Source organism: Hypanus sabinus, chromosome 12 (assembly GCF_030144855.1).
Source record: "Hypanus sabinus isolate sHypSab1 chromosome 12, sHypSab1.hap1, whole genome shotgun sequence".
Taxonomy (NCBI): domain Eukaryota; kingdom Metazoa; phylum Chordata; class Chondrichthyes; order Myliobatiformes; family Dasyatidae; genus Hypanus; species Hypanus sabinus.
Genome location: NC_082717.1, coordinates 19760033 through 19773776, shown reverse-complemented (window position 1 = coordinate 19773776; position 13744 = coordinate 19760033). Strand labels below are relative to the sequence as shown.

General features: G+C 43.3%; 1 protein-coding gene across 3 annotated transcripts in view; it reads left to right on the top strand.

The window, feature by feature from the left end:
- The window catches only part of ltbp1 (latent transforming growth factor beta binding protein 1), a 416523-nt gene that overhangs the window by 320354 nt on the left and 82425 nt on the right, over positions 1-13744 (top strand). For all 3 annotated transcript variants that reach the window (XM_059985624.1, XM_059985626.1, XM_059985625.1), the window contains one exon: positions 8988-9131. In XM_059985624.1, coding sequence (XP_059841607.1) covers positions 8988-9131 — 144 coding nt within the window. The remainder of the gene's footprint in view (positions 1-8987; positions 9132-13744) is intronic.

Genomic DNA, 13744 nt, shown 5'->3' with positions numbered 1-13744 from the left:
TCCTTGAAAGTGACCTGAATACTACGAGGCTAGTGCCCATGATGGAGCTAAGTTTACAACTTATATCGATCCTGTGCAGTAGACCCCTCACCCTCCCCACACCAGACCAAAATTGCTTGAGTGATGAGTGGTAGAGGGACGTGATGGATGGATGCTTTATTGACTAGAAATCTGTAACACATGGTGAGGAGATAGTTGTTTGCAAAATATATTTTGGATGGAGTCATTTATGTTGAGAGTACAGAACCATAGCGTAATGCAGCCTGGAAACAGGCCCTTCGGCCTGATTCATCCATACTTACCAAGATATCCAGGTAAGTTCAGAATCAGAATCATTTTATTGCCAGTATGTGAAACGTACCAGAATTGATTGTGGTTCCGTGCCAGGCATAAAGCACAGGACAATACCATTACAGACGACACAATAATAACCAGCAATTTACAAGACAACAGAGCAAACAGCCATGAGCAGTCAACAATTAGCAGAATGGTCACATGTGCAAACATCAATAATAGAACATAGAACAGTACAGCACAGTACAAGCCCTACAGCCCACAATGTTGTGCCGACCCTTAAACCCTTCCTCCCATATAACCCCCCCCACCTTAAATTCCTCCATATACCTGTCTAGGATCTCTTAAACTTCACTAGTGTATCTGCCTCCACCACAGACTCAGGCAGTGCATTCCACGCACCGACCATTCTGAGTTAAAAATCCTCCTCTAATATCCCCTTTGAACTCCCCACCCCTTAGCTTAAAGCCATGTCCTCTTGTATTGAGCAGTGGTACCCTGGGGAAGAGGCGCTGGCTGTCCAATCGATTTCCTCTTAATATTTTATATACCTCTATCATGTCTCCTCTCATCCTCCTCCTCTCCAGAGGTAAAGCCCTAGCTCCCTAAATCTCTGATCATAATCCATACTCTCTAAACCAGGCAGCATCCTGGTGAATCTCCTCTGTACCCTTTCCAATGCTTCCACATTCTTCCTGTAGTGAGGCGACCAGAACTGGACACGGTACTCCAACTGTGGCATAATCAAACTTAAGTAAGTGTGAACATATGAACAGACTCAATAGTTATCAACAGAAGGAGAGCACGAAAGACCATCTAACAGATGTTGTGCAGGGATGGTTAGGGTATCACACCTGAGTGAGTTTTGTTGAGAAGTTTGATAGCTCCAGGGAAGAAGCTTTAGAGATGACGCTTAGGCTTGTTGGTGATGGACTTGCAGCGTCTCCCTGATGAATAGGTGACTGCTAGGGTGGGTGGAGTCAGCAGTAATTTTTTCAGCTCTGGCAATGAACAGGACTTTTAATGTCAGTAGCTGAATCTCCAGTGATCTTCTCCATTGAAAAGACCACTCACTGCAACCTGGACTTGGAGAAAGAGGAGGTGGCTGGAAACCAAATGGTGATAGAGCTGGTCACAACACTCAATGATAGCTGAATAAAAATTGTTCAGAATGTGCCTTGAGTTATTAAATTTCCTGAACTGGATTAGAAAGAACAATTTCTGCTGAGTTTTTCAAGTTAGTCCTGATCAGGGGTCTCAGTCTGAAACATCAACAGTTTATTACACTTCATAGATGTTGCCTGACTTTTTGAGTTCCTCCAGAATTTTGTGTGTGTTACTCATGTAAACTAGTCCCATTTGCCTCCACTTGGCTGATTAACCTTTACATAGAACATAGAAAGCTACAGCTCATTACAGGTCCTTCAGCCCACAATGTTGTGCTGACCATGTAACTTATTCTCGAGACTACCTAGAATTACCCTACTGCATAGCCCTCTATTTTTCTAAGCTCCATGTACCTATCCAGGAGTCTCTTAAAAGACCCTGTTGTATCTGCCTCCACCACCATCGCTGGCAGTGCGTTCCATGCACCCACCTCTCTGTGTGAAAACACTAACCTGATATACCCCTTGTACCTATTTTGAAGCACCTTAAAACTATGTCCCCTTGTGCTAGCCATTTCAGCCTGGGAAAAAGCCTCTGACTATCTACATGATCAATGCCTCTCATCATCGTATACACCTCTATCAGGTCCGTCGCTTCAAGGAGAAAAGGCCGTTGCTATCCATTACTTTACTATCCATGTATAGTACCTGTTCAAGTATCTTCTAAACATTGTTATTGTGTTAACCTCAACCACTTCCTTGGGCAGCTGATTATGTATAAGCAGCACCCTTTGTGTGAAAAATGACCCTACAGGTATGATTTAAAATCTTTCCCCTCTTACCGTAAGTCTTTGCCCTTCAGTTTCAATTCCTTTTATCTGGGGGTGGGGGGATAAGACGTATGCATTCTCCCTATCTATGCCCCACATGATTTTATACACCTCTATAAAGTCAACCCTCAGGAACAAAGTCCTAGCCTACCAAACCTATCTCTACAACGCAGCCGCCACTGGCAACATTCTCGTTAATCTTCTTTGCACCCTCTCCAGCTTATTGACTTCTTTCCTCTAACAGACTAAACCAAAACCATGCACAATAATCCAGTGCAGTCTCACAAAAAATATAATTTTCCAACCCCGACTGATGAAGGCCAGTATGCCAAACTTCCCTACTCTCTCTGCTTCTGATGCCACTATAAGGGAGCCATTACTCGTACTGTTAGGTCCCTCTGTTCTACAAGCCCCAAGACTGTGAAAAGTCAAATTTCCCAGAATGCAGTATCTCCCACTTATTGACCATCATTTCCATTTTCAGCCCAGTTGCCTAGTTTATCAAGATTTATCATATAATTTCTCACTGTCTTTGGGACCACTTACTTTAGTATCATCTACAGACTTACCAACCACCCTTGTCCATTCTCATCCAAGTTCAACAATAAGAGGAGGCAGTCGAGGCAGATACTATTTCAAAGTTTACAAGGTGGTTGAACAGGTACTTGGATCAGGAGGGAGGAGAGGGACCCAGGCCTCATGTAGGCATATGGGATCAGCGTGGGTACTGTAGGCGCTGCAGATGGCAATGGATGCAGTGAGCTTACATTTTTATGACAACCTGATGTGGAAGGGAAGCAAGTTACAGTGAGAATGGACACAAAGGATGGCTAGGTATGGCCAGAAGCCTGGAGCAGAGAGAAAATCACACAATGAGGAAAGGTTATATCTTGTTCGCATGGCTTGTGATATTTTTTCTTTATTACAGACAGACATACTTTATTGATCCCGAGGGAAATTGGGTTTCGTTACAGTTGCACCAACCAAGAATAGAGTAGAAATATAGCAAAATAAAACCAGAGATAATTAAATGATAATAAGTTCATCATGCCAAGTGGAAATAAGTCCAGGACCAGCCTATTGGCTCAGGGTGTCTGACACTCTGAGGGAGGAGTTGTAAAGTTTGATGGCCACAGGTAGGAATGACTTCCTATGGCGCTCATTGTTACATCTCAGTGGAATGAGTCTCTGGCTGAATGTACTCCTGTGCCTGACCAGTACATTATGGAGTGAATGGGAGTCATTGTCCAAGATGGCATGCAACTTGGACAGCATCCCCTTATCAGACACCACCGTCAGAGAGTCCAGTTCCACCCCCACAACATCACTGGTCTTACAAATGAGTTTGTTGATTCTGTTGATGTCTGCTACCGTCAGCCTGCTGTCCCTGCTCACAACAGCAAACATGATAGCACTGGCCACCACAGCCTCGTAGAACATCCTCAGCGTCGTCCGGCAGATGTTAAAGTCTCCTCAGGAAATAGAGTCGGCTCTGACCCTTCTTGTAGACAGCCTCAGTGTTCTTTGACCAGTCCAGATACCGTTATGAGATGGTAGAGGATTTCTTCAATTTTGTTCCTGCTCTGTGCCTCTGCTTCTCTCATAAGATGGTCATAGCTAGCTCTGCAAATGAAAATATAGAAATTAACCGTCACCAGTATAAATACTCAAAGATCTTAAGCACATCAATAGGTACATTTAATGTCAGAGAAATGCATACAATGTACATCCTGAAATTCTTTTTCTTTGCAAACATCCACGAAAACAGAGGAGTACCCCAAAGAATGAATGACATTTAAGTGTCAGAACCCCAAACCCTCTCCAGCTCCCCCCCACACATAAGCAGCAGCAAAGCAACAGCCCCCCTCCCCTGCCAGCAAAAATGTATCTGCACCCCCATTCGAGCACTCAAGCATGCGGCAAAGCATCGATAAAGACACAGACTTGCAGTACCCTGAGGCGACACATTCACCTGGTAATTCGACATACCACAGGCTCTCTCCCTCCCTAATAAGGGAAAAAGAGGTGTCCCCATTTCACAGCGAGAGAGGAGACATAACAAAACAACTCATTAATTTATGGTGTTACAAATCTGTTGCGTCGCTTTTCCCGAGCTCTGTGGGCAAAGAACTCGGGTCTCTGGGCGCACAGACAGCAGCCAACTTGCTGCTTTCAAACTTCCGTCTCCCACAACACACCAGGCGCCGGCACCGGCCTCGAGTCCGCCCACCTCCAGAGCCACGAAAATCCGGCACCCTGAAGGTGTGCTAGCCTTCCAGGCCGCATCCTTGGCGTATCGAAAAGCGGCCGGTCGTGAGGCCCTGAGAGCGGGTGCCGTCCCCGCAAAGAATCGAAGTCAGTGTGTAACTCCAGGTCAGGCTCTTCGAAAGAACCCTGAAAAGGAAAATAAGAGATAGTAAAGATAGAAATAGAACTGTTCCCAAAGATGCAAGCAGGGAGTCGATATTAGGCACCACCATCCTAAGCTCTGCTTCTTCGGGTTACGTAAAGAAAATTGAAAGAGGCTTGAATAAGATAAATCTCTAAAGGTCATTACAATGTTATGGGCAAGCACAGAATGTAATTAAAGTCCAATATAATAGTGACCTTTGTATTCAGGACTGAAAACAAGGGGTGAGTATAGTCAGACCACCAGGGCACTGTGAATGGTTCTGGAAACTGCACCTAAGTGGAGAATGCAGTGTAGATCTGTGGAGATGATAGATGGCTAAAGTTACTCAAACTAGGGTTGTCTTCTGTGGAATGTGGAAGATTAAGGGGCAAATTGATTGCCACTTACTGGATAAGAAGGGAAACAGTTGAAGTACGTGGGGAGCACTGTTTCATTTTGGACGGGAGTCAAGGACTAGGGAGGCAGGGTCTCAAAACTAGAGCTGTCTCTTTCAAGAGTATGTATTTTTTTAAAAGCATGTCTAGTGTGACTGTGCTTCTTGTTCAGGCATGAATTCAGGCTGCTACTGAGATGATCTGTTGGCCCGGGCAGCCGGTTTGCTGCACAGGTGGTCTCCCAACCAAACACTAAGCAGGTATGAGTCAGATACTGGCCAGGAGCATAGTGAGCACCTGTCCAGCGCTTCCCCTTGCTAAATAATGTTAAGAAGCAGTTCACGTGCAGAGGGTGTATACATTTGGCATTCTTTTCACAATGGGTAATTGATGTTAATTTTAAGTATGAAGTCAGTGAGCCTGTCCAGTGTTCAGATCGTTTCTCCACAGTTCCTGGTCCAGGTAACCTTTCTTCGTCGTCTGCCTTTGCAGTGTCATTGCTCAGCCCCAGAAGACAGAACCAGGCATTCCTATAGATCACAGCCAGTGGGATTCTTGACAGATTTTCATTCCAACACAAGACTGTTGGTGGTGGGGGGGGGGGGGGGGGGAATGAGAAACATTTGTATCTTGGCATTCATGCCAGCTAGGTCAAGATCCAATCATTCCTTTTAGAGTGTAGTTTTTGGAAAATTGTGAAAAGGGGAAGGGTTTTCAGAATTATATTGGGCTTGGCAAGGGGGATTGGAAACACTTAGTGGAGTATAGCGATCTTAAAAAGCCGTCTTAAGTCTACAGTAATTGAATACTTTAGGGGAGAGAAAAGAACCTGCTTATTAAACATGAAGTGGCTGTTAATTTGTATCTCGCTGCAGCTGCTGCTACAGCTCGTCAAATGAAATTTACTTCCTGACATTTATGAAGCAGAATTAATCCAATATGAAAGCTGAATTTATTTGTTAAAAAAACAAAAGGGAAGAAAACGTAAATCTGCAGGATAAAACTCCTCAAGTCTGCTGAGAACTGGGTGACCACAAAATACCTACAGCCGGATATACCGTCTGGTGTCTGATATGCGCACGCTGCATGGTTTGATAAAATACCTCCTCAAGCAAAACGCACTTTAGACATTTGGCGTGTTGTGCAGACTGTTAAAGAAAAAAATTGCTTTCACTGGCTAAATGCTTCTCATTCTGTCAAGCTGTGTATATCTCAAGTGTGAAATCCCAATGCTCCAATTACATCCTGCAACACTGTATAACAGGCTGTCCATCATTTTGTTGCCCGTGTGTCACTTCACAAGCTACAGTCTCCGGTCAGAGTGACTGAAGTGCCCACATTGTGTCATCAAAGTACACGTCGAAGCTGGGGCTTCCTTCAGGGAAGCTCAGGGCCCCTGCCCTGCCCTGCATGGAGCTGTCACAGAGCATCATCTCTCAAGTAAATAAAGTGACTGAGGTCAGAGGTGGTTTCAAAGACAGAAAGCACCTGCCTCAAGAAGCACCAGACCGACTGAGAGGGTCAGAGAAAAGGAGGAAATTCTTTCACAGCTGTTGAGTTTGTTTGCAAAAAGTTATGCCTGAACCTTCCCAATATTAGGCAGGCGAGCTTGAAATGCAGAAATAGATTAATATAGTCTTAGCAACTGTAGGTTAAAAGAAGCATTTCACATGGAAGTTATTTTTCAACAGTAATATGCACAATTATGCATAATTTCCTCATTAATAAAATTTCATTTGGTATTCTGTCACAATGTTATCATTACACTTATTTCCCACTCCTTCCTTATTGGCCCTTGCTCTTCTTTTGGAAGTTTAGCTCCATTGGCTGACATCCAGGGGTGCTTTGATTGAACTTTTCAAGTTGCTAAGGATCTTCTGGAGAGGAACAATTCCATTGGCTCTAGTCAGAAGTGGTAGGAACTTAGAATTCTTGTTTGAAAATACCAGGCTCATGTTTGGTCAGTTGTTCATTTTAAGTTGGATAACGATAGTTTATAAAGGGATTAGGGGATGGAAGTAGAGGAGCAGAGAAAGGCAAGGAATTAGGTTAGATCAACCGTCCTTGTGAATACATTCTCTGGGGTTAAATAGCCTATTGCTGCTCTGTGGCTTTGAGCTTCCTCCAATTGGCCTGAAGCTTTATGATACCAGAGTACTTAGTCAGCAAGACCAAGGAACTGATTATAGACCAGGAGAGGGAAACCAGAGATCCATGAGCCAGTCCTCATTGGAGCATCAGAGGTGGAGAGGGTTGGCAACTTTAAATTCCTGGGTGTTACTATTTCAGAGGAGCTATCCTGGACCCAGCACGTAAATGTAATTGTGAAGAAAGCACAGCAGTGCCTCTACTTCCTTAGGAGTCTGCAGAGGTTCATCATGACATCTAAAACTTTGACAAACTTGTATAAGTGTGTAGTGGAGAGTGTATTGACTGGCTGTACCACAGCGTGTTATAGAAACACCAATGCCTTTGAATGGAAAATTGTACAATAGATAGTGGATTTGGCCCAGTACATCATGGGTAAAGCCTTTCCAACCATTGAGCACATCTGCATGAAATGCTGTCATTGGAAAGCAGCATCCATCATCAGAGATCCCCACCTCTCAAATCTTGCTGTCTTCTCACTGCTGCCATCGGGTAGAAGGTACACGAGTCTCAGGACTCTCACCACCAGGTTCAGGAACAGTTACTACACCATAACCATCAGGCACTTGAACAAAAGGGGATAATTACACTCACTTGCTCTATCATTGAAATGTTCCCAAAACCAATGATCTCACTTTAAGGAATCTTTTTCTCATTATCTCATGTTCTTGTTATTTATTGCTATTTATTTATATTTGCATTTGCACAGTTTGTTGTCTTCTGCACTCTGGTTGATCTTTCATTGATTCTCATTTGATGGATTTCCTGAGTACGCACACAGGAAGATGAATCTCAGAGATGTATATGGTGACATATTTGTACTTTGATAATAGAATTGACTTTGAACTTTGAACTTTAAAGTGGTATCAGTCTCTGTGCTGCATGTGACTTCAGAAACAGTGTAATAGAACTTTCCATGGATAGTTCAAACTTTAATATCAAGCTCAAAATAGCTTATTTATTGCTGTTTGTAAACCAAAAATAGATGAGCTTATTGATATAATTTTACAATCTGAAGATCTTGTGCTGATAGCTGCTGGTTTTGGAACAATATGGCCTCCTGGGTGACAATAGCATTTAAAGAAAAATAAATGTACTCCAGCATGTGATGAAGTGGAATAAATAGCAGTGCATCTGTTTAAGCTCAGCATTTATTCACATTTCTGCGAGCAATTCCTTTTGTATTTTTCCCACTCATCTCTACCTCCAGTGTTACCTTCTGCACTGTGACTGAAGGGGAGAGAGGTGCTTTATCTCCATCTGTCAGACAGCGTCACTAGAAAGAGCACAGAAGCAATGCGCTTTCTTTCTGCACTTCATGTGAAGACGATGCCTCCCACTCCACCATTTGCCTGATTAATGGTCATGAGTAACATGGGCATATGAAATGGAAAAAAAATTGGGTTACTCTACAACTAACTCATTTGCAGGGTTTGGGGAAAAGAGCATTTGAAAGGGATAGATGGGATTGCAGTACTAGGTGCTGGTAGTGGCCTTTGTGGCAGAGTAATGTTGTTTGATTTTTAAAATATTCCAGGTGCTTATCTCCATTACTTAATGGGCATATTGACCTAGAGCAGGGGTTCCCAACCTTTTTTATGCCATGAACCTCTACCATTAATTAAGTGGCCCAGGAAGCCCTGAACAGCAGGGTACTGAAACAGCAGTGAGGGCTGTCTGTGAAACTGGTGGCAGTGGGAGAGGGGGATTGAGATGAAGTGCCCCTTAAATACTGCAAAGCAACCAAACTTCTGCCCCTCATGAAACTTGGGAACAGATCTGCCCCATACTCAGTTAACATGGTCACTGCAATATTTTCCAGATATAAATGAATGTGAAATACTCGGGAACGTGTGTGGAGAGGCTCTCTGTGAAAACGTGGAAGGCTCATTCCTCTGCGTCTGTACTGACGATATGCAGGAATTTAACCCGATGACAGGGGAGTGCCGTTTCCCTGACCCTCCAGGTATGGAGAATAAAGTAACCTTATCTTCTTTGTGGTACATTCTTTGGGAAATAGAAGGAACAAACATAAGTGGAAACATTTGGAAAAATTGTTTTTGGATTTGTGTTCTACATGTTAACACCTAGCCCAGACTGTAATATATGGTTTCACTGCACTTAATAATAGCTGAAATATTGTTATGGATAGTTACCCCAGACTTGATTTGAAAGCGGAGTGAACATATTTTACTTCTGTTCTGTTGGCACTGAAGCAGCTTTTGCAATAACAGTAAAGCTATTACAGTAGACACACATTTCTGAAGTGTGCCTTGGAGAATGACAATGGTATCATTTTGCAAAAGTGAGAAGGATATCTCCAGCTTTTTTACACAATGGAATTCTTGTTTGGCCGTGAAGTGGAATGGCTCCAAATTTTGTTTCCTGTCGTACCAGCTGAGGTTCCAAAAGTGTTGCGATATTTTTACAAATTTAATCTCTGGCTCCTGCTAATTGACCATGATGGAATAGACTCAATGGGCTGAAAGGCCTAATTCTGCTCTATGTCTTATGGTCTTATGGATTTGGTATTCTTCTTCATGCTTAAGGCTTTTCTCCTCTTCTTGGTATCTTCAATCTCTCCTCAGTGTATGTACTGTGAGTTCAGTCTTCACTTACTGTCTGTGCAACACTCCCTGCAATAGCCAATAACTAAAATTAAATTGTAAGTAGGTGCTACTAGCTTGCATGGTTAGAGACGTAGAGTCATAGAGTGATACAGCAGCACCTCACACTTGTTTGCATTAAATTACATCTGCCATTTTTCCAGCTGGTCTAGTTCTTACTGCTCACTACAACCTCAGTCTGGTGTTAACCACAAATTTACTGATCCAGTTAACCACATTATCATCCAGGGTGTTGAGATTGATGACAAACAACAATGGGCCCAGAACTGATTGCTGTGGCACACCGCTAGTCACTGGCCTCCAGTCAGAGAGGCAACCATCGACTTTCACTCTCTTTCTTCTCCCACAAAGCTAATTTTGAATCAAATTTACAGCCTCATTTGGAATGTCAAGTGATTGAACCTCGTTGATCAGGGCCTTGTCAAATGCCTTGCCAATGTCCAACTAGACATTATCCATTGTCCTTTATTGATTTTCTTGGTAGCCTCCTTAAAAAACTCTATAACATTGTTTAGGCATGATGTACCACACAAAAAGCCATGTTGACTATTCCTAATCAGCCTCTGTCTATTCAAATACTTGTATATCCGCTCACCAGCCTTTTACTCCCCAGTTTATTTTTAGAGCCCTTCTTAAACAGCAGAACAATTTTAAGACCATAACACCATAAAACATAGGAACAGAATTAGGCCATTCAGCCCATTGAGTCTGCTTCACCATTCCATCATGGCTGAGCCTGGATCTCACTCAACCCCATATACCTGCCTTCTCGTCATATCCTTTGATGCCCTGACCAATTACAAAACTATTAACTTCCACCTTAAAACATAACCATGTGCCTGGCCTCCACTGCAGTCTGTCCCAGAGCAATCCACTACTCTCTGGCTATATAAAAAAAAAATTCTCCTTTCCTCTGTTCTAAAAGGTCAGCCCTCATTGTTGAGGTTGAGCCCTCTAGTTCTGGATACCCTCCACTATAGGAATCATCCTCTCCACATCCACCTTATCCACCTTACCCTCTAAATAGGTTTCAATGAGATATGCCCACATTCTTCCAAATTCCCATAAGTACAGTCCCAAAGCTGCAAAACGCTTCTCATATGTTAACCCTTTCATTCCCGGAATCATCCTCATGAACCTCCTCTGGACTCTCTTCAATGACAACACATCCTTTCTGAGATATAGGGTCAAAAACTGTTGACAATACTCCATGTGTGGCTTGACTAGTGTCTTATAAAGCCTAAGCATTTTCTCCTTTTGTATTCTATTCCCCTTGATATAAATGCCAATATCAGATTTGCCTTCTTTACCACAGACTTAACCTGTAAATTAACATTCTGGGTGTCTTGCACAATAACTCCTAAATCCCTTTGCACCTCTGATGTTTGAATTTTCTCTCCATTTAGACAATAGTCTGCATTTTTGTTCCTTTTACCAAAATGTATTATCATACATTTCTCAACACTGTATTGCATCTGCCATGTTTTTGCCCATTCTTCCAATTTGTCTCAGCCCATCTGCATTTGGATTGCTTCCTCAGTTCTGCTTACCCTTCCACCTATCTTTGTATCATCTGCAAACTTTGCCACAAAGTCATCAATCCCATGATCTAAATCTAAATTTAAGGTAAACCCCAAGGCATTCTACAAATATGTGAAGAGCAAAAGGAAAAGATGTGAGAAAATAGGACCTATCAAGTGTGACAGTGAGAAAGTGTATACGGAACCGGAGGAAATAGCAGAGGTACTTTATGAAATCTTTACTTCAGTATTCACTTTGGAAAAGGATCTTAGTGATGACTTGCAGCAGACTGAAAATCTTGAGAAAGAGGATGTGTTGGAGCTTTTGGAAAGCATCATGTTGGATAAGTCACTGGGACCAGACAAGATGTACCCTAGGCTACTGTGGGAGGCGAGGGAGGAGATTGCTGAGTCACTGGCGATGATCCTTGAATCATCAATGGGGACAGGAGAGGTTCTGGAGGATTGGAGGGTTGCAGATGGTGTTCCTTTAAGAAAGGGAGTAGAGATAACCCAGGAAATTATAGACCAGTGAGTCTTACTTCAGTGGTTGGTAAGTTGATGGAGAAGATCCTGAGAGGCAGGATTTATGAACATTTGGAGAGGTATAATACAATTAGGAATAGTCAGCATGGCTTTGTCAAGGGCAGGTCGTGCCTTACGAGCCTGATTGAATTTTTTGAGGATGTGATTAAACACATTGCTGAAGGAAGAGCGGTAGATGTAGTGTATATGGATTTCAGCAAGGCATTTGATAAGGTACCCCATGCAAGGCTTATTGAGAAAATAAGGAGGCATGGGATCCAAAGGGACATTGCTTTGTGGATCCAGAACTGGCTTGCCCACAGTAGGCAAAGAGTGGTTGTAGATGGGTCATATTCTGCGTGGAGGTCAGTGACCAGTGGTGTGCCTTGGGGACCTGTTCTAGGACCCTTACTCTCTGTGATTTTTATAAATGACCTGGATGAGGAAGTGGAGGGATGGGTTAGTAAGTTTGCTGATGACACATAGGTTGGAGGTGTTGTGGATAGTGTGGAGGGCTGTCAGAGCTTACAGTGGGACATTGATAGGATGCAAAACTGGGCTGAGAAGTATCAGATAGAGTTCAACCCAGATAAGTGTGAAGTGGTTCATTTTGGTAGGTCAAGTATGATGGCAGAATATAGTATTAATTGTAAGACTCTTGGGAGTGTGGAAGATCAGAGGGATCTTGGTGTCCGAGTCCATAGGATGCTCAAAGCAGCTGCACTGGTTGACTCTGTGGTTCAGAAGGCATACAGTGTATTGGCCTTCATTAATCATGGAATTGAATTTAGGCCCGAGAGGTAATGTTGTAGCTATATAGGACCCTGGTCAGACCCCACTTGGAGTACTGTGCTCAGTTCTGGTCGCCTCACTATGGGAAGGATGTGGAAGGGGTGTAGAAAGGGTGCAGAGGAGATTTACAAGGATGTTGCCTGGGTTGGGGAGCATGCCTTATGAGAATAGGTTGAGTGAACTCAGCCTTTTCTCCTTGGAGTGACGGAGGATGAAAGGTGACCTATTAGAAGCGCATAAGATGAGGAGAGGCATTGATCGTGTGGATAGTTAGAGGCTTTTTCCCAGGGCTGAAATGGTTGCCACAAGAGGACACAGGTTTAAGGTTCTGGGGAGTAGGTACAGAGGAAGTGTCAGGGGTAATTTTTTTTTACTCAGAGAGTGGTGAGTGCATGGAATGGGCTGCCGGCAACAGTGGTGGAGGTGGATACGATAGGGTCTTTTAAGAGGCTTTTAGATAGGTGCATGGAGCTTAGTAAAATAGAAGGCTATAGGTAAGCCTAGTAATTTCTAAGGCACGGACATGTTCGGCACAACTTTGTAAGCCGAAGAGCCTGTATTGTGCTGTAGGTTTTCTATGTTTCACAATCACTGACAAGGAATGTGAAAAATTGTGGTCCCAGTACTGACCCCTGAGGAACACCACTAGTCACTGGTAGCCAACCAGAAAAGGCCCCCTTTATTCCCACTCACTGCCTCCTGCCTGACAGCCATTCCTCTATCCATGCCAGTATCTTTCCTGTAATGCAAGAGGATTTTATAACAATTACAGCATGGAAACAGGCCATCTCGGCCCTTCTAGTCCGTGCTGAACGCTTACTCTCACCTAGTCTCACTGACCCGCACTCAGCCCATAACCCTGCATTCCTTTCCTGTCCATATACCTATCCAATTTTTTTTAAATGACAATATCAAACCTGCCTCTACCACTTCTACTGGAAGCTCGTTCCACACAGCTACCAATCTCTGAGTAAAGAAATTCCCCCTCGTGTTACCCTTAAACTTTTGCCCCCTAACTCTCAACATGTCCTCTTGTTTGAATCTCCCCTACTCTCAATGGAAAAAGCCTATCCACATCAACTCTATCTATCCCCCTCATAATTTTAAATACCTCT